This window comes from Heloderma suspectum, chromosome 9 (genome assembly GCF_057233095.1).
Source record: "Heloderma suspectum isolate Gila_16-S chromosome 9, 16-S_ref, whole genome shotgun sequence".
Classification (NCBI taxonomy): domain Eukaryota; kingdom Metazoa; phylum Chordata; class Lepidosauria; order Squamata; family Helodermatidae; genus Heloderma; species Heloderma suspectum.
Genome location: NC_139466.1, coordinates 28678228 through 28700020, shown reverse-complemented (window position 1 = coordinate 28700020; position 21793 = coordinate 28678228). Strand labels below are relative to the sequence as shown.

Genomic DNA, 21793 nt, shown 5'->3' with positions numbered 1-21793 from the left:
AGAAAGGAGGAGGCTGGGGATTGGAAAGGGAGAGAAAGAGCAAGGCTAGGGGCTAGTAAAGGAGAGAAAGGAGGAGGCTGGGGATTGGAAAGGGAGAGAAAGAGCAAGGCTAGGGGCTAGGAAAGGAGAGAAAGGGGGAGGCTGGGGATTGGAAAGGGAGAGAAAGAGCAAGGCTAGGGGCTAGGAAAGGAGAGAAAGGGGGAGGCTGGGGATCAGAAAGGGAGAGAAAGAGCAAGGCTAGGGGCTAGTAATGGAGAGAAAGGAGGAGGCTGGGGATTGGAAAGGGAGAGAAACAGCAAGGCTAGGGGCTAGTAAAGGAGAGAAAGGAGGAGGCTGGGGATCAGAAAGGGAGAGAAAGAGCAAGAAAAGGGGTTGCGGGAGAGAAATAGCAAGGCTAGAGGCTGGGATGACACAGAGAGAGAGAGAGAGAGAGAGAGAGCACAAAAAGGAAAGGTCTCTGTGGACAGAAGAAGATTGGGCAGACCAGGAAGCAACTCTTTCCATTCCCTCCACCCCAGCCTCTATCCTCACTATTTCTCTCCCCCCCCACTACACACACACACACACACACACACACCTCTTGACAAGCCAAGCCTCCACGGCAGCCATTACGTGACTAGCCACATCCTCCATGGAAGCCATTTTGTGGTGGTGCCCACAGCAGTTTCTCCAATTCCCACAGGTCCAAAAAGTTTCAGGACCCCTGCTACACCCACTTACCGGGGAGTAAGCCCAATTGAACTCAATGGGTCTTACTTCTGAGTAGACACATAAATGGTTGTGCTCTAAATGACTATTTTAAAATAAACACTCTACACCACACTTTTCCTGTCCTCTAATTGCCTATCTATGCAACGTGATGAAAACCTGTTGACACAACCAGAACGTAGGAACTGTATTGCAAGCACAAACCGAGTGACTTGTTGGGACAGGCTGCTGATTGTGTGACGTTGGGTGGAGTCAATTTCCCCACTTGAAAAAAAGAAAGTTTTGATTTGAGGATTGCTAGATGATGGATTGACAGAACTGGATCATATGGGAGGTTCTGACATACGATCAGTTCCAAGGCCATCAGAGTTATGTAGAGTGTTGGGGTGCTGCCAACAACTGGATCACCTGAGAACCAATTCTGTATTGTATTCCATCATTTGACACAGTCCCAGAAGAGTCAACTATGAGCCCTTCCATAATATGGGAAAACTGGTTTTCTGAATGCACGCTAAACCACAGCACATCTGTGCCAGCTGGGAATGATAGGAGTTGCAGTCCAACCCATCTGGATGGCTGGAGAACAACACTGTAGCAAAATCAAGGATCAGGGCCAACTATTAGCTCGTCTCTTGGAAATGACAAAGACTGTCCATCTAGAATACTGTCCATCTAGTATACTTGTTGGAATAATAATGTTGATAGAAAGGAATCCATTTAAAATGGAAGACATCCTTAATAGATGATACAGCCATAGTTGTGCACTTTTAGGCCACACTGATTTCAATGCAACTTAGAAATGCTTAATGGTGGCTGGACCATGCCCCCAATTATGTTCAACTGTCCACGATTGCTGCAATTCATTTCACCCTTCAAAAGACATTTTAAGAATGAGTACATGGGGGGTTTATTTTGTGTTGCCTATCTATTTTGACAAAAGGAAGGGTCCTTTATTTGATAACAACCGCTTCAAAGTAGGTCAACAGATCTCACACTGAGAATTAACGTTCTCTCTTGCTGGCTGTGCGGAAAGCCCAGGGCAACTTTTCAAGCTGCCTCCTATAACGGATGAGTCAGAAAAAAGAAGAAACCTCACACAGGAAAGAATCTAACTAAATGCCAATCATCACAAATTGGAATACCTCAACATTATGAGCGTTGATGCTGACTTGACACGGAATTACACAGATGCCTCTGCCTTTCCTCCCATGTCTACTGGACTTCGGATGATAAAACCTGACATTGACACGAGAAATCGAAATGGGGAAAACAGGACGATGCTGGCAGGGAAGGCTTTTACGTGACGGGATGGGGCATAACTCACTGGTCAATCACATGCTTCGCACATGGAAGGTCCCAGTTCCAATCCTTGGCACCTCCAGTTAAAAGGATGGGAAAACCTCCCCCTGCCTGAAACCCTGGAGAGCCGCTTCCAGTCAGAGGAGACAACACCAGGCTAGATGGAAAAATAGTCTCACCTTGTATACTGCAGATTCCTAAGCGCACAGCCACACAATCCTAGATGTGCTTACCTGGAAGCAACTCCCCATTCTATTCAGTGGGGCTTACTCCGTAGTACAGGGGTAAGCAAACTAGTGCCTTTCAGTTGTTTTTAACTCCAGCTCCCATCAGACCCAGCCAGCATGGCCAATGGGCAAGGATCATAGTCCCAAACATCTAGAGAGCACCAGGTAGGGGAAGGCTGGGGCAAAATGACCCCTCTGGCTCAACTCCTCTGCATAGCTGACTTTCAGAGAAAGGGAAGAAACATGCACAGCTGGCCTGGTCAAGGATCATCCAAGCGCCTCTCCTGTCTCAGGGCAGGCGCCAGGCAGTACGGCTGTCTGCATGGCTGGAGCCTGGGTCTGGCATGTTGGGGCACCTGCCAAGGCCCTTGGCCCACCAGCAGGGGAAAGACACCGGGAGCCCAGAAACCGGCTCCTCCTCCTCCGAACCACTGCTACCTGCTTGCTCACGAGCTCTATTCCTCTGCTGCAGGGGCAACAAGGAGAGCAGCCCAAGGCACCACCGTCTACTTACTCACCATCTCTCTGCCCAGTAACCCTGAGGGAGGTAGCAACAAAGACGACAAGGAGCAGGCGACAACAGCGACAGCGGTGAGGAGGAAGTGGCCCCATGCTGAGAGAGGAGCAGCACTGAAGGTGTCTTGCCCCAAAGCCCCCCCCCCCGAAATTGCCCGCCCCCCACAACTGCCAGTCTGGAAGGGTCATTCCAGAATGGCAGCCTGGAATGTTCCGCCTCACCCAGCCAAACCAAGGTCAAAGCTGAGGTTTCGCTTTTTTTTTTTTTTTTACTCTAGAGTAAGTATGCGTGACCTTGATTCAGATTGGGACCACCATGCACCAGGAGGAGAGGATTAAACCTTCCCCGCTCCCACACACAGGGGTTAAAGAAGAGAAAAAGCCTCCACTGGCGTCAACAAAGAGTTCCCCCCCCGCTTTTTTCCTTAACCTCCATCCAGGGTGAGGGGGAAATTTACTTACTCTAGAGTTACTTATGCACTTACTCTAGAGTAAACAAACAAAAAGATACACCTGAGCAACACATTACACAATTAAGCTACAGGTAGTTTGATCCACAGTGGAAGCCCATCGTAAGAGGGAAAGAAGACACGGTCTTCGCTACTCTGCCTTAAACTGTCCTCCTGACCAAACTAGGTGCTCACTGCCATTCTAAATTTAGATGGTACCATACAGAAGTGAACTCCATTATTGTCTTCCTCTTTTTTTGGGGGGGGGGAGTTTCATTTATATTCTCAAAGTAAACCCTCTCCAGCAGAGCCTCGTAAACTTGCCGGAACAGGACCCAGCAGCCTCAGGGGCCTGGGAAAGACATAACTCGTGCTTCTAAGCTCCCTAGCTTAGGTGGAGTACGCTACAAAAATTACTGAGCTGGTCTCATCGGCTCACAAGCTCACATCAGTTCCAGGGAATGAAAGGAGATCTTTAAGTGAAATCAAAGTCTAATCTTCAGAGATTTATAAGGGATGAGTTTCCAAACCCCATAGAAGGTAAGGTACTGAACACCCCTGCAGGATGCTTCTTGTTAACAAGAATGCTCCTTGGTTTTCAAGAGCAGGAGGGCTTTGATCCTACCAAATGAGAATCCATCAGCTAAGAGCTACTTCACAGGAAGGGAAAGAGTCCCCAGTTTGATTGTACTGGCAAATGTCTAATCATAGATTGACATCCCCCCCCCATTTATTTATTTAGTTATTGCTTAAACAGTAAACCCCCATCTCCCATTTTAGATGTAGAGGGGGGAAGGTACATAAAAGAAATATACCCCCCACTCTCTACCCAGTCACATCTAGTGCATGCACACCCCCACACACACCCTAGAGTAGGCCCGCCTGTATAAAACATACACAAAACATGCAACTCTCCTGGAACTGTATCACTTCAAAATGCGGGTGATGGTGGGATTTAGATTGCTTACGGTGCAATCCTCTACACATCTACTCAGAAGGAAGACCCACTGAATTCAATGGGTCTTACTCCCCAGTAAGTGAAAATGGGACTGCAGCTTTAATACTCCCACACATTAGAAACAGACAAATTTAAAAATCCCTGCCCTTGAAAAGACAGCAGCTCCTGGGGAAAAGGATTCTAGCCTACCTCTTTTCTTCCTGTCATCCTAGTTTTCTATGCACAGAGAGGGGTTTTTAGTTTACTCAAGAGAACATTTGAAAAAGTGGTCCTCTACCTACTTGCTTTCCAATGTTTTACTGTCCAAGAAGGGCTATACCATAGGATTTCTCTGAGGATGAACACTGGTTTTAAAAACAGCAAATAAAGTAATATATAGCAGAAAATAAAGTTTAACTACATACAGAGCTTTTCTACACAAGGTATTTATTGTGAGCTCTGCATTCCTTACTCATGGTTATTTATGGGTTCTTTAGAAGACCTCATCACCCTCCAATTTCTCTTCTGATTTTTAAGAGCGCTATCACAGGCTTTTTTAGAGTGAGGAAAACTGAGTATGAAGGCAAAAGAAGACCGATTTTCCTACTTGTGGAATTGTATTCTTCTGCTACAGCACAGTGCCTCCTAGAATTTATGTAGGGGAAAACCAGGAAAGGGAAGGCTCTTTGTGTAGAGCTCAGATCTCAATTCTGCAATGAAACAGAAAGTAGATACAGCAGATTAACAGCCTCATCTAGAAAAGCTCATAAGGAAAAGATTTACAGGTGCCATCTCTGGCTTTGGGGGCTCATGTTTTAGTCCAGGGGTGTTGAACCCCTTTCAGCCCAGAGGACAATTTCAATTTCAGAGAAGCTCTGTGGGCTACATTCCAGTGGTGTGCAAGGCCAAAAGAAAAGGTGGGGGGTAAAATTCCAGCATATTTTAGCCTAATGCTCTTATTGGCAGTAACTAAATCTTAGGAGAGGCAGTTTGATCTTTTAGAATGGGGAGAAAACTGTGCAAAAGCCAGGAAAGCACCGAACAATCAGTACAGAGGAGAAAGGGGTGTGTTATCTGGGAAACCTAAAGGAGCGGATTTGGTCAGTAGTTTTCAATGCTCTCCTTCCATGACCCAGCTGAACAGAGGTATTACTGCTTTCCTTGTGTCCACCTTAAGCCATCCCCTCCACACGCAATTCCAAACAATGCATTTGTTTTGCAAAAATTCAAGAAGCAGATAATCCTGATGGCATGCAGACCATCCCCAGAGAAACTCAAGGGGGGGGGGAGTGTCTGGTAACATTTGGAGGAGCTGAAATAGCTGCTTGTGAGATATCAGTCAAAGAAAGCATCTCTTTTGCAGCAATGGTACATCACAGCACATGTAGAAAATGCAGACATTGGAAGAGAGACTGGCTCTTCGTGGTAGGGTTGATAACAATGTCTGGGTGAACAGATCACTGGCCTGGGGGATGGAAGCTAATGCATACCACCCACCCAAGAATGCAGGAATCCTTAAGCTTCAAAGTAGCGGCTCCCCACCCCCAACAAACACATTTATCTTTTTACAATCAGAGGCCACAACTCTGCATTGCTTTCAAAGTACCACACAAATTCTAACTTCCAAATACTATCGCTTTAAGAAAAACAAGAGATAAACTGCTACTAGCAAGTTTTTAGATCTGTTTTTATGACAAACTGATCCACCCCTCTGATAGACTGTTTCGCCACTTTACTATTTTTATTTTAGTCACTACCTCAGTGTTGTTTAGGATGTGGTACTTGCCGGCTGCCTTGAGGCTGCTGCGAAAGGTAAGATACAAATCCTTTAATTAATCAGTCAGTTGACTGATGTGGCACTAAAGCTAGCTATTTGGTATTCATACAACCAAATAGGTGCAGATTTGGAGGAAATATGCCACTTTTAGGCACTGGATACCGAGATACCATCTGGAAACTCTACCTATGTGGCTCTATGAAAATGAATCAGATACAGAAATAATTATTATTAAAAAGAAGAAAGTAGATATTGCACCTACAAAGTAGCTTTGGGGTTGATGTGTATAATGGAAGCAGCATGTACCAAGCACTCTTCCCCAACCTGGTGTCCACCAGATGTTTTGGACTCCAACTCCCATTACACATTGGGCATGCTGTCTGGGGCTGATAAGAGGTGTAGTCCAAAACATCTGAGGGCAATAGGTTGGGGAAGGGTGATCTGGACTAGAATAGACAGACAGATGTACACCTGTTAGTAGGGCTGCCATTTTTTAATTATTATTATTTTTGCCTTGTGCTGTTTTTGCGCTTCTTTAAAAGCAATGGGAAAAGCTTCCCATGTTGATTCCTCTCTGCCATGCAAACATTAAAGCACAAGAGCGCTGGCAAGAGAAATAAATAGGGATCAGGCCAACCCTGCCTGAATGCTTATGCAGCATTCAGCTTGCATAAGGGTGTGAGGAATTACGCTCTCAAGTATTCCCACAGCCTTCCACCCCACCACCTTTTTACGTGTTTGTTAAGACCGTATTTGCTCTTCTGAAATCATGAATGCAATTTTAATTGCTGCAATCCGTATTTCTGATAGGATCTCATTTTAAGCAAACAGGAGATATCTACTTTAAACACAGTAATGGCTCACAGATAGCTGCATGCAATGGAACTGCGTTCTGCTTAGGAACCATGGAAGAAGCCTTATACCAGGTCCTGTGGAGGCTGGTGGCTCCGATGTCAGTGGAGCGGTGAATCCACGGCCAGGTTTCAGTCAGATCCATTCAGAACTCTAGAGGAGCTATCCAAGGTGCTGAACCTATTTTAGGGATAGGGTTCAGCACCTAAAGAGCCTCGTGTGGCGCAGAGTGGTAGGCGGCAGTATTGCAACCGAAACTCTCCCCACGACCTGAGTTCAATCCCAGCGGAAGCCGGGTCTCGGGTAGCCGGCTCAGGTCAACTCAGCCTTCCATCCTTCCAAGGTCGGTAAAATGAGTACCCAGCTTGCTGGGGGAAAGGTAGTCACGACTGGGGAAGCCAATGGCAAACCACCCTGCTATAATCTGCCATGAAAACGCCAGTGCAAGCGGCATCCCTCTAGGGGTCAGTAATGACCCGGTGCTTGCGCAGGAGGAACCTTTCCTTTTTTCAGCACCTAAACATGCAAAAAAAAAGTTTCTGGGGATCAGGGAAAAGCCCGCAGCTGGGCTCACAAACTGAAATCGAGCCTTACCTGCTGCAGAACTCCGCTGAGTCAAAGAAGAACCGGATTTCAAAGCAATGGACATCCCTAGTGTACACATGGAAAAGGAACTTATGAAGCTTCTCGATCATCCCAGAGTGCAGGACACAAAATAATGGGCTCAAGTTACAGGAAGCCAGATTCCGGGTGAACATCAGGAGAAACTTCCTGACTGTTAGAGCAATATGAGAATGGAACCAATTACCTAGGGAGGCGGGGGGCTCTCCCACACTGGAGGCATTCAAGACAAGGCTGGACAGCCACCTGTCAGGGATGCTTTGACTTGGATCCCTGCACTGAGCCAGGGGTTGGACTTGATGGTCTTATAAGCCCCTTCCAACCCTACTATTCTATGATTCTAAGCAGCCCTTTAGGCTGTAATCCTATCATATTTATCTAGGAGTTACCCTGTTGAACTCAGTGGGGCTGACATCTGACCAGACATGAATCAGAATGCACTGAAAGTCACCTAAACGGCCTTATACGCATCTTTAAATTAAATCCACCTTTTCCACATGGCTGTCAGCTAATCCCAGCCTTCCCCAACCTGCCCTCTAGATGTCTTCGATGACAGCTCCCATCAGCCCCAGCCAGTATGGACCATGGTTGTGGATAATGAGTGTTGTCACCCAACACATGTGAAGGGCACCAGGTTGGGGAAGATTGGGTAGTTCACAAAATATTAAGAGAAACCAGAGAGCTTGGGCTATTGGGCGGAATAGAATAGAATAGAAGTGTAATAAATAAAATAAATATTCAAAACATATGTATTTTTTTTAAAGCCTGTCAATGTGTGTGTTCAATGAGACACGCAAAACTACATAATCACTGCAATAATTATTAAAAACCCAACAGAACAGGCTGAAAGATAAAACAGAGCAGCATGAAAACTTAACAGCAGTGACAATGTAAGATCAAGCCAATGACAACTGGATAAATCCTATCAGTTAAATGCCTAGGCAAATTAGAATAATACATTAACACCTTAAACTCCATTCCCAACTGTAACCAAGCTCTGCATACATGTAATCATCTGTCCTTCTATTGTTTCTATTGAAGCTCTTTGGATGCAGGGACCTGTCGATGCTGCCGATGCATGGCTGGCTGGGGCATGCTGGGGACTGTAGGACTTTTTTTTCTGTCTAAACATGCGTAGGATTGCACCCTTAGTTCCTAGTAAACACACTTAGGATTAAAACTTGCTACAAGCAACCAGGGGTTGCTGTAAGCAAGGCTTCAAGAAAGCTGAATCAAAAGGAAAGAAGAACTCTATTTGATATTCATGATAGGAAAGATGACCGGTAGCCATTTCCTCGTCTCCTATAAGTAAACAAAGTACACACTAGAATAATGGCAGCAAAACAAGTGCAACTGATTCCAGTGACTCAGAACTGCATACATATGGCATAATTCATTATTTCGACTTGGCTCGTGGCACTCTTGCCAAAGGGGCTGTCACTACTGCAGAAAACTATGAACACTGTACGATATCAGTAATTTTCCCATGCTCAGACAACAAAGCTCACAAAAACTTGGGTCTTCACACCCTTTGTGAATGCCAAGACTAAGCACTCCTCTATGTGTAAGAGAGTGAGGCTGCAATCACATGCACACTCGCCTGGAAGTAAATCCCACTGAACTCAATAGGACTTTTTTGTGGTTTATTCGCTCAGTCACTTCCGACTCTTCGTGACTTCATGGACCAGCCCACACCAGAGCTTCCTGTCGGCCGTCGCTGCCCCCAGCTCCCCCAAGGTCGAGTCCATCACCTCCAGAATATCCTCCCCAGTAGCATTTTGACCATCTTCCGACCTGGGAGTCCCATCTTCCCATGGTATACCGACATATCTCTGGTTGTACTGATCCATTTAGTTTTCATGGCAAGAATACTGGGGTGGGTTGCCGTTACCTTCCCAAGGGATCTATTTAGTTTGACCTCTCTGCCATGACCTTCCTGTCTTGGGTGTCCCTTCACGGTTTAGCTCATGGCATCATTGAGGTACTCAAGCTCCAGCACCATGATAAGGTAATGATCTCCTTTGCTGAAGCAATAGGACTTAGTTCAGAGCAGGACTGCACTGTGAATCTCTGTTACGACCAAAAAACCACAGCACATTCTCACATTCTGGGATCAGAAGGCCTTCCAGATAAGATGTACCAGCCAAGGACCACCAATAGTTTGCAGATAGGCAGCCCGTTTGCTGTTATCACCTTGGGACTTCAGGCATGTACGAACAGATGACATTTACAGGTATCAAGGGGATGGAATCTATTCCATAAATGATGATGCCACAATCTTCAAGGCGCTACAAGACTCTTGGGCTGCTTTTAGACGATCATATTTCGGCTTTATAAGCCAAGATAAGAATGTAAGTAATTGCAATTAATCACACGCTGCTCCACCTTACTGCTCCTTGTACTGTTCTGTATTGTTACTGTTGTTTTAAACTGTTTTAATAGCATATTTTAAATGTATTGTATTGTTTTTGTAACTGAAATAGTTTTAATAGTGTTTTAATAGTGCATTTAAATGTATTCTAATATGTATATGTTAACTGCTTAGAAATGTTTTTATATTAAATGGTATATATTATTTATAAATAAATATGCGCCTTTTTGAGCCTCATGTGGCGCAGAGCGGTAGGCGGCAGTATTGCAACCAAAACTCTCCCCACGACCTGAGTTCGATCCCAGCGGAAGCTGGTTCTTGGGTAGCCGGCTCAGGTCAACTCAGCCCTTCATCCTTCCGAGGTGGGTAAAATGAGTACCTAGCTTGCTGGGGGAAAGGTAGTCATGACTGCGGAAGGCAATGGCAAACCACCCCGCTATAGTCTGCCACAAAAATGCCAGCACAAGCGGCGTCCCTCTAGGGGTCAGTAATGACTCGGTGCTTGCACAGGAGGAATCTTTCCTTTCCTGTCCATGCGCCTTTTTACCAAACACATGGCCCTTTTGCTTCATAAGGGTGAGCAGTGATGCAGCGGTAAATTCTGAAGTGCAGACGCTCATCGAGACAGTCCCAATGGCCCTGCACACCCTCCCCACCAGGGGAATCAGCAGATGTGCTGATCCATATCAACAAACCGGTTCTAGGAGTTTTACCTCCACCATAAAGCTAATGGGTCTTAATTGCCCATTCAAGACTAGGCCACCACAAACGACATTGCATTACAATATATGGTTGTTGGGAAAGTTCGCTTCCCTCAGCTACTGTGAGGATTGCAGTTAAACTCAGAGGGAACGGGGGATTCTGAGGGGGTGGGGGGGGTGGCAGATGACATCACTGTCCCTGCTAATTAAAAAGAACAACCAGAACAAACAAGGACATCGTTGAACAACGATAGTTTCCCATTTCGTGCAAACCAGGTTAATGCTTTTGGAACAAGCCAGGATGTGAAGGCATGGTTTGAGGTTGGCTTCATATCCTGGCTTGTTCCAAAGGCATTAACCACAGCTTCCCAGTTTGGATGAAACAGAAATCTAATAGTTATTCAAAGATTTCCTGATTTGTTTGCTCACTCGTGTGAAGAATGGAGTGAAGAGGGTGCATGTGTAGCCAAAAAAAGGGGTTTATTTGTATCTCAGGTTGTTAAGCCAACTGCAACTAGATTCTTAGTATTATTATCTAGAAAACTTTTTTAAAAGCATGAAAAAACACTTCACTGAAGGAAAAAAAGGGTTTTCTCTCTCTCTCTCTCTGTAGATATGACCGATTAAAGCTGAAATTCTAAACACACTTACTAGTCAGTAACCTCCATGGAATACAGTGGGACTTACAGAGTAAACATGCATAGGGCTGTATTGTAATTCCTCATAATAGTAAGATAGTAAGACGCCTATAAGATATGAATAGACCATATATTTTGTAGACCACATGGCTCTACAAGAAGTTTTTGATATATTGATAGCATTGACAAGATTTCTGTTTCAATACTCTCTTTAGGATAAGGGGCAACTACAGTCAGGATGACCTTTACTTTTTCCGTAATGAGACAACGTTCATCTTCAGTATTTTAAATGCCAGAAAATGCTCGGCGTTGGCATTTTTAAGCTCCAGCGACAAAAGCCAAGCAGACATATTGATTTCCTATGACTCACTTCCTCTCATTATGGGTAGAGAGATCAGAGCGTTACAAAAAGCTTAGGAGAAGAGAATATTTCAAACTCATGAGTACCAATACAAAACTGTTAGGCACCCAGGTGACCAAATGTCTGGGATTTTTCCACACCTAGTGAGACCGTACAACAGAGCACACTCTAGGTTTATAAACACAGAACTCTCCAGGGTAACACCTTCTTTTTCTGTGTGGACACAGACTAAATGGTTTTTTGAGCAGAGAACCACTGTACAAGCACACCTGACTCATTTTGTTTCAGACTTCACCCCAAGACTGAGCTCTGGAGAAACCAGTTTTGCCTGTTTGCAGCAGTTGGCTGTGCACAGCACTGATTGGGAGGTGCCTGTGCTGTCACAAATCCACCTTTCCTCCCCAGAACAGACATGCCACTTTAAAAGAAATCACTGGGTCTGGGGTTTTGCTTGTTTGTTTTTAAAGACACCAAATGAACTTTTAATTGCATAAAAATACAAGCAGCACTTTAAACAATAAAAAGGCAGACAATTGACACATGGAAGGAAGGAACAAAACTAATGGCTAAATCAGCATTAGAATCAGTGTTTTCACCTGTCAATAGTGAAGACAGGAAGGGGGAAAACTGGGCTCACCTCATAGGTGAAAAAACATGTGTCAAATCCTGGTTTTCCATAGGTTTTTGTACACAGTATAAGTAAATAAATTCCAGCTTTCCTAGGCTGGTTCCAATTAAATGCTGTACCTGCCTATTCACTTCAAAGGGATTAACGTATAAAGGAATGTCAGCTTAATATATCCCATGTGTTAAGTACTGTATAAACCATGTTACCAATGCTAGTATCACATCTCTTTAAGCCCAGCAGTGCCGGCTTTAAATTGCCTAGCCTGCTTGCGAACTAGATTTAGACATTACTGCTACAACAGGAAAACCTGCCACAAAAGGATCTATATAAGGTCTGGTTTGGAACCCATACTAGCTACTGCTAGGTTGCAATGGGGGCAAGGCTACAGTCATGGGGGGGGGGCGGTGCTGTGAGAGCCTGGCCCTTGCAGGAGTAAGTATCTTGCTTGAGTGCATAGCTTTTATTTAAAAACCTAACCCCTTTACATTCAGAAATATAAAGAAAAAGAAGTGGGACCTTCAACAAAATGTTACAGTGTGGAATGCTCCTGTTCAGGGTTCCAGCTAGCCAACTATAACCTCTTCTGGGGTACTCAGATATATATATTTACACATACATACATATACATACACATGGCAGCATCCTGTACCCATTGACCACACACTGTCCTCGCTGGGTTGTTTTCAGGATTCTCTCCCTTATGTTTCCCCCCATCCCCCAGCCTTTTCTTTTGTACTTCTGCAAACCTTGGGGTCCCCCCAAACCTGATGATAGTGCCCATTTGTGCGTGGATGGTGCTATTTTGGCTACATAAGGATCCACACTTGGAGAACAGGTTCTCGATTAGTATATACGATGATATGCAAACAGTATTCCAGTACAACTGCCCGGTCAAAAGCAAGCAGGTGTTCTGGCCTTCCAGTGTTATAGCCAGGGCTGGCCCTACCATTCAGCAGAGTGAAGCAGTTGCCTCAGGCGGCAGATGCTGGGAGGTGGCAGCAAGGTGTGTTGGAGGAGAAATCCATGTGCCACGAGGCCTGTTAGTTAGCTTGATGTCTCCAGGTGCAGTGGAGGGTGCTGTTCCAACACCAGTGTTGAAGACAGATTCATCTGCCAGTCCAGCTGGCTTTTGAACATAGAATGGGAGGGAGCGTCATCTTGTTCTTTGCCTCAGGCAGCAAAATGTCTTGGGCCAGCCTTGGTTCTGGCCAATTCGAACAAGGGCACCAGGATAAATGACAAACATTAGGCCTGATTTGTACCTTACAGAAAATCAATCTTTCCTTTTATTAACATAATGGGGGGGGGGGAGGGTGTTTTTTCTTTTAGAGCAATGTTGTTTTGTTTAGTTGACCATGCTGTATTTTGAGTTATTTGTATTGTACGCTGCCTAGAGTGGCTGAGTAGCCAGCCAGATGGGCAGCTAATAAATCTAATTAATTAATTAATTAATTAATTAATTAAAATAAACATTTAATACAATGCAATAACCTTTAATCCTATTAATTAAGCTACCTCCATTTCAGCTCCCTCAGTTCAGCCTGGATTATACACACACACTGGTGAACCCCTGGGCCCTCTCACCGCAACATTTCTGGCTACGGGCCTGCAAAGAAGGCATGTGAATGCACCTAGTGAGGGACTCTGTGGTCAGGAGGCAAGTCTGAGACCAATTGCACAATGCAAGGTTCCAGAAGGGCAGGTTCAACGGAGCAAGGTTTTAAGAAACACTACGGCTTCCTTACAGCCTCCACAACCTCAAAAAACCAGTCAGCTCCACCTTGGTATGCCACCTTGCAAAATGCAAATAGCTCTCTGTGTGGTCACCATACTATACTTTTATAGATCATCAGGAGCAATACCTTAAACAAGCCACTTCATTACTAAAATTTTGCTGTAAAAAGAAATGCCATCAGGCAGTAACTATTCCTGGGCTAACTCTTTTGAAGTATTTCCAGTGGGCTTTCATTCATGCCCAGAGACCCAGAGATCCATTTCCTTTCATCGCAAAAGCCAACTTGCCTTTCTGTCTCTCGATTCTACTGTGCTCAGTGTAATTTGCTTATATTTTTAAGAAGAAGCCTTTGTCGTGGCTTGTCTGTCTGCAATAAGACACTTCAGCAGTCACAAAACTATCAAAGCAAGAAGATCCTCGGAACACGCATTCCTTTCCTTGGTCATCCCTTTCTACCCAGAGGCTGTCCCACATTTCTCAAATCTGCCCACCAGGAACTGTTGATGCAGCCACCCAGGCAAAGAGGCAGAAGAGGAGACAGATGGGGAAAGGGGTAGAGCAAAAGGCAGTAAGTGGTACAAAACACAGCTGCAGCAGCTGCTATTGGAAAATGCTAGGTAAGTCCTTTCCGCAGACTGGGGGAACAATGGAGTCAGTAGTCGTCCCCCCCATTTCCCTCCCCCCAATTATGGACTTCCATGTGTTCCCTTTCTCCATCTAGAGTGGTCTGCAATCCAAAAAGCCATTGATAGGGAAAGGCGAATATGTGGCCCATCTTATGGGTGCACCTAAGAAATCCAACAACAACCATTGCAGAGTTTTCCCTGGCTGCCAAAGTTAAACCAGGCATCGCTTCTATCTTCTGACACCAGATCACTACAAAATGCTGATTCGGCACAACATACACAAGCACATACATAGTACCTAGCGTACTATTCTCTTGCTTAAAGTAGTTTTGTAAGCATGCTCAACATACAAACATCATCACCTTTACAGCTAGCCGAAACTAATTTCCCACAGTGTATTTACTGTGGTATACAATCCTTTTCTCTGTCATTAACTTTAAATCACTTGATCGTGTACACACAGAGTGGCATTTCCAAAGAGGAACTGGCAACAACCGCCTTATTTTAACTGTTAACTATTAGCAAATTCAAATAAAATATTTCGTATTAGTCTGAAACCAATAGTCACCACTGACCATTGCATTAAAAGAAAAATGTTCAGTTAACAGGGGTGGGCAATTTATGTCCTTCCAGATGTTTTTGCCTACAATTCCCATCAGCCGTAGCCAGCATAGCCAACGATGAGGAAACATGGGAGTTGTAGGCCAAAACACCTGGAGGGCACAAGTTGCCCACCCCTGTGTTAAACCCTTTAGGTCAGGAGTGGGCAATTTCAAGAGGTCCAGGGGCCATTTTCTCCCCCAGGCCCCCTGCAGGCCCAACACCCCCCCCCCCGGGCACCTAAAACAAAGGAGGAAATTTAAGAAATTAAAACATTATGATGTCTGGAACTACTACAAAGTGCCAAAGGATCGAAATCAGGCTGCAAACAAGCTAATTCAACCCTTTTGGCACTTTGTAGCAGCTCCAGATGCCTTTTGTTTTTTTAAAAAAACATATATTTGTAGATTTTTGTGGCTGTCCCCAAATTCCAGGAGATGGCAGGGGCCGCACTGAGGGGGGGGGGTGTATGCTGCCCACCCCTGCATTAGATGGATTTAACAAGTCATGAATAAAGCCTGCAGCTTGGCCTGCAGCAGTCTCTTTTTCCTAGCCCTTGTGCATTATTAAAACACAGTACTACTGCATATAACAGCAAATTTAATCACATACCAATTCTGTCTTCTGCATCTAGAAGGGAGGAGGGCCTTGGCTCAGAAGCAGAGCATGTATGTTGCATGCAGATAGTCCCAAGTTCAATCCCTGGCAGCATCTCCAGGTAGGGCTGGAAAAACACGTGCCTGAAACCCTGGAGAGCCATTGCTGCCAGTCAGTGTCGACAACACTGGGCTAGATGAATTATACTGACTCGGTATAAGTCAGCTTCCTGTGTTCTTAGATTTACACTGGCCCTTATGCTTTATCTTTCTTTCTTTTTTTGCTTTTAAGCTGCTTTTTACCAAGTTGGACCATTGGTCCGCCTTGTTTAATACTGTCTATTCCAGCTTTCCCCAACCTGGTGCCCTCCAGATGTTTGGGCTGATGGGAGTTGAAGTCCGAAAGATCTGAAGGGCACCAGTTTAGAGAAGCCTGGTACGCTATGCTTGCTTCTCCCATTCCTCCCCTCTCTCTCCCATTCCGTCATCACTTCCTTTCTCTTCCTTCTTAGTAAAACACTACTTTGCTTTCATTTTATTCCAAAAGCCACCGACTGCTTGCCCAGGGAACCCAACACACTGATCCTCCCTTTCATGCAAAAACACCTTTTAACTCATTCCAGGGAAACAATGGAATTGTTTCTAAACCAAATATTCCTCTCAGTAAAGTTCTGGCTTCCATATCTCCCCAAGTTGTGTCTGTACACAAAACCAGCAGGATGTCATGCCCCGGGTTGCACTTAAAGGTCTGGGTTTAAACATTCCGTTTAGCCATAAAAGTGCCTGGGCGACCTTGAGCTGACCTGTCTCTCCCAAGCCTAACATACCTCATCAGATTCTTCTTCACACAGCGCATAGTTAAACTATGGAATTCGTTACCACAACACATAGTGATGGCCACCAATTTGGATGGCTTTAAAAGGGCAATTTGACAAATTCATGGAGTAGAAGGCTATTGATGGCGACTAGTCTTGGCAATGTGCCTATGTACACCAATTGCTGGGGAACATGGGTGGAAGAATGCTGTTGCACTCATGTCCCGCTTGTGGGTTTCTTGTGGGCAGCTGGTTGGCCACTGTATGAACCAAATGCTGGAGTAGACGGACCCTTAGTCTGACCCAGCATGGCTCTTCTGATGTTCTTAAGGTTGTTGTGATAGTAGAGTGGGACAGCCCCATGTGATGGATAGATAAAACAAATAAATCACTCATACTAAGCTTCACACGTGTAAAGACATCACAACCATTATTCTAATCAGAGAGAGAGAGAGAGAGAGAGAGAGAGAGAGAAAGAATAAAAGATTAAGGGGCACCATCCATTGGGAGGCTCTCCTAAGCAAAGCCCCAGTGAAATTATGGGGAACAATTCAACAGCAGGTGAATGGAGGCTGTGGATGAGCACACCATTTTGTGGCAGTTAGGTAAATTTTAGAATCTTTGCTTAACGGTCTTAGGGGAAACCCCATCTTTAGATAGCACTCGTATGTATTCCTTCACTTACTTCAAACCGCGATAAGCCAGCCCTGCTGCGTTTGGAGTGCCCGCCCGCTCCTTCTGCTGAAAGGGGCCCTGGACTTCTGCGCCCCAAAGTCCTGCACTGAACGCACCACTGCTTGAGCTTTATATATTCATCTAACAAAGCTTGCACAGCAAAGCCGCCTTCTGAATTCTGCCACTGTCAACTTATTGTCTAGTGCAGGGGTCCCCAACCCCCAGGCCGTGGACCGCCACCGCTCTGTGGCCTGTTAGGGACCGGGCCGCAGTAGGGGTGTGGGAACCTCCCTTACCTTGGGTCCGCAGGGGGGAGGCAATCCGTTCCTCCCCCCCGCCCCAGAATCCTCGCCGGCCCTGGCCTGCTCCGCTCCGCAGTGAGTCCGCGGAGCTGCCAGCTGGCTCCGGCCTGTTCTTTGCAGTAATAGCCTATTACTGCAAAGAACAGGGACGTAAATGGCGTCTGCTACATGGACGCCATTTGCATCCCAGCAGCCGGAAGTCCGCCCCCGGCTGGAGCCAGCCGGCAGCTCCACAGCAAGTCCAGGGCTGACAAGGATTCCGGGGGGAGGGACAGATCGCCCCACCCATGGACCCAAGGTAAGGAAGATCCCACACCCCTACTATGGCCCGGTCCTATCCCCCCCGCCCCTGGTCCATGGAAAAATTGTCTTCCACGGACCAGTCCCTGCTCCCAAAAAGGTTGAGGACCACTTATCTAGTGGATACATCAGCAAATCAACTGCGTCAAGCGACGCCACCTTCCCCACTGCACCCTGCTGCCCTGTGGGGCTTTGGCATGGGGAAATGCTTTTTCCCATGCAAACAGCAGCAAGCGAGCATGTTTACTAAGACTGATGCGATTCTTGCTCCAGCGAGCTGAGCAGTATCTAATACAAACACGCACACTGCTGTGCTGTTCTCCTGCAACCTTTGCCACGCCAAAAAGCTGTGAGCAACAAAGTATTTTTTTAGAATCAGTTCACCGATAAATAAAAACAGAAAATAAAATGGCTGTAGGCAGATTGTATCTTTCCCCCCCAACACTATCAATCAATCATTTATTACAGTCATAGACCAGCAAGTTCCCTAACACTATTTATCTTGTTATCTAAGAGGGGATTCCTACACTCATTTAGGCTGCAATCCTATACCCGCTCATTGTAAGTCCCACTGAACTCAGTGGCACTGACTTCTGAGTAGACATGCATAGGCTTGAGCTGTTAATGCTCTAAGGTCCACAGGGTTTGATATGCAGAGTGACCTCCTTCCCACCTACCACATATACAAACGTATGCCCAAAGGGACCATGTCCAGTAGCACTGAACTACAATAAATAGGTAAAACATAAACACCCTGGTACAACCAGATATCCCAAATGTTTAGGGCATTAGAAGCATCTCTGAGCGTCTCTTGTCTTGAGCCATTTGTGCACACAGAGAAATATCACTCATGTGAGGCAGAAGAGAACCGTTTTAAAAATGCACATTTTAGGCAATCTGTGCATTATGTTAAACTTACAAACTTGGGAAACACAAAAATATGCTGCTATTGCTGGTAATTTATTTGGTTTCCCTTTGGGGCAGAAGTCCAGCAGGGCTGACTTAACACATTTTGTTTTAAATGGTTCATTCTTAAATTCATGTAGAACTTATTTATTATTTTTTGTATTTCTTATATTGATATGGAATCGTACAGTCTATATTTCAGCTGCCTTGGGTAAACCACAGTCTTGAAAGGTGGCAAAAAAAATTGCACTAAAAAAATTAAAAACACTTAAAAAAAAACAGTATAAAAACCATTTATGGAAACAGTCTCTCACTCCAGAATGCTGCAACCTGAGAAGACACAACCTTGATCTAAAAACACTACAGCTCCTCCTTGAAAAAAAGTAGCAACTCAAGGTAAATGCAAAAAGAACAGTAAAGCCTCCTATGCGGTCAGTATCATATAAGAAATGATTCTTAAAAGGAACAGCAATGCCTTTGTATGTGATTTGCTGGGCACTCCAGTAAGGCATGCAGATATAGATTTCAGAAAGGAACTTTGCACCCAAAACTTTGCAATGATTACAAAATCCATTCCCTCCATTTCAGCTGTAGTAGCAACCAGTGACAAAAATCACACTTGGCAATAGCGAGGGAAGCAGTTGTGTTACCCAGTGTTCAAATGGTGTGGGAAAAGGGCCCAGAATGAAATTTGCTGGCCCCACCCCATGACATCCACCTATTTAGCGCCAAAGCATCTCCGGTAGTCTTAACAGAGTAGTTAAGGGAGCCACCAGAAAAGGTAAAAGGTTAGCCACCTCCAATTCTTTATCATTCAACTTCTTCCTTATCACATGATATTGTGCTTGCTAAGCATAATGTGTAAACAGTCCTGCAAGCCTTGTAAAGGGCAGGATGTTTTAAAGCAGGGGTGGTAACTTGTCGGCCAAAACATCTGGAGGGACACAACTCCCATCAGACCTCATCATTGGCTATGCTGTCCAAGGCTTATTCTTATTATTTCATTTCTATACTGCCCCGTAGCCGAAGCTCTCTGGGCAGTTTATAACTTAATGCACGTTTTAGGCAACCTGTGCATTATGGTAAATGTACAAACATGGGAAACACATGGCCTACAGCCGATGGCAGCTGTAGGCCAAAACATCTGGAGGGACACAAGGTGCCCACTCCTGTTTTAAAGAAAGAGCTAAAGGGTCACCAGTTTGGGATTTGACAGGGAAGCAGGTGGTTGAAATTTGGGGTGGGGGGGAACCCCAGCCAGGGGTCACATTCTTCCTGGCCGCAGGGCATTACAGCCCGGAGCGTTACATATGAAAAACCTTGGGAAAAGAGGCGGGCGACTTTTGGAGAAAGGGTGAAGGTCAAATCAGGGCACATCCCGGAAAAACAGAATGCCACTTCTTTCAGCCATGGGGAGGCCAGTGGAAGGGGCTGAAATTCACTGGGCATGTTCATCCTCTCGGGGCGGGGGGGGGATGAGTTCTCTACCCCTACGGTATGAACGGTATGCCATCAAGGAGGTGGGCTGGGGAATAAAACGGTAACGAGCTACGGTCAAACCAGGGCACACCCCGAAAAACAAACGCCAGTTGTTCCGCCCAGACTAGACGGGGAGGCTGGTGGAAGGAAAGGGAAGTTCCTTGTGGCCATCTTCATCCCCACCAAAGCGCGGGGGCGGATGCGTTCTCTACTCGTAACGTGTGAACCATGCGACATCGAGAGGTGGGGCTGGGGAATAAAGCGGTAAGCGCACGAGCCAAGCCCCGGCCCCCCCGTCCAGTTCCAGGGCCACCAGCGCCCGCCGACGGCTCTGCTGCGTCTGCGCGCGCGCAAGCGTCCAAGGAAGCCCGTTTACCTGCAGCGGCGGGTCGCTGCTCCAAATGACGTGCTGGTAGCCCGGCGCGGTGTCGAAGGGGGACTGCGCCCGGGGCGAGCACCCGTTGGGGGCGTCCAGGAGCTGCACGCGCTTCCCGCCGGGGCTGCTGTAGGTGCGGACGCGCTCGTACACCACGCTGCCCCCGCTGCTGCTGCAGCCGTCCTGGCACGGCAGCGGCTCGGGGCAGGTGTGGCTCTGCAAGGGCAGCGGCGCGGGGCGGTTCTGGCGCCCGCGGGGCAGCGTGGCGGGCAGCGGCACCGGGCACGTCTGGGGCAGCGGCCGGGGCAGCGTCGACGACGGGCCGCAGGGCTCGAAGCAGGGCCGGGCGGTCACCACCGGCGGCTGGGGCAGCGGCCTGGGCACGGTCGGCGGGCCGCAGGGCTCGAAGCAGGGCCGGGCGGTCACCACCGGCGGCTGGGGCGGACACGTCTGGGGCAGCGGCCTGGGCACGGTGGGCGGGCCGCACGGCTCGAAGCAGGGCCGGGAGGCCGGCGGCGGCGGCGCGTAGCAGGGCCCCGGCGGCGCGTAGCAAGGCGGCAGCGGCGTCGGCTGGACTTGCTGCTGGACGCCGTACATGTTGGCGCTGCTGCTGGCTGGGCGAACCGTCGAGGGAGGCTGGCGGGCTGGCACTGGCTGCCCGGGCGCGCCGGGCGGCGGGTAGTAGGACGGGCCGCCCTCGCCGCCGGGGACACGCCTGCCGCGCCGTCGCGGCTCAGCTCACCTGCGCCCGCCCCGCCCCGCCCCGGGCGCCGCGCCAGCTTGCCCGGAAGGCAGCCGGCGGGAGGAGCCCGGCTGCCCGCCCGGCCCGTACCGTCGCCGGGGCCACGCGGGGCGGGGAGCGGGGCTGCGGCCCCGACGGCGACCCGGGCGCAGGCGGGACCCTCGCGGGCCAGTCCTGCGAAAGCCTCCCCTTGCAAACCGCCTCCCTGAGGAAGACTTGCCAAGAGTTCTGCAGGGGAGGCCGGTGGCTCCGATTTCGGTGGGGCTGTGCATCCATTCCGGGTTTCAGCCAGAGCCAGACGGAACGCTAACGGAGCCGGCCAAGGTGCTGAACTAATTTTGGGGATAGGGTACAGGACCTTGGGTAGCCCCTTTAGAGTTTCGGCTGGTACGGACTGAAACCCGGAACGGATTCACAGCCCCCCCGAAATCGGAGCCACCGGCCTCCACTGGATTTCTTACAAATCAATCTTTCTTTGCAAAATCTCCTCCCACCCCTTCCCATCTGGCCTTTTACCCCCCCCCCCCCGCTAACATTGCCCCAGCGGAGTGACCGA

General features: G+C 47.3%; 1 protein-coding gene across 2 annotated transcripts in view; it reads right to left on the bottom strand.

Moving 5' to 3' along the window:
- The window catches only part of POF1B (POF1B actin binding protein), a 53685-nt gene extending 32336 nt beyond the window's left edge, over positions 1-21349 (bottom strand). Inside the window, exon 1 of one of the 2 annotated variants that reach the window (XM_084814017.1) lies at positions 20496-21349. In XM_084814017.1, coding sequence (XP_084670143.1) covers positions 20496-21092 — 597 coding nt within the window. In that variant the 5' untranslated portion in view covers positions 21093-21349. The remainder of the gene's footprint in view (positions 1-20495) is intronic. The other variant, XM_084814016.1, reaches the window with a different exon arrangement.
- Positions 21350-21793: the final 444 nt, after the last annotated feature.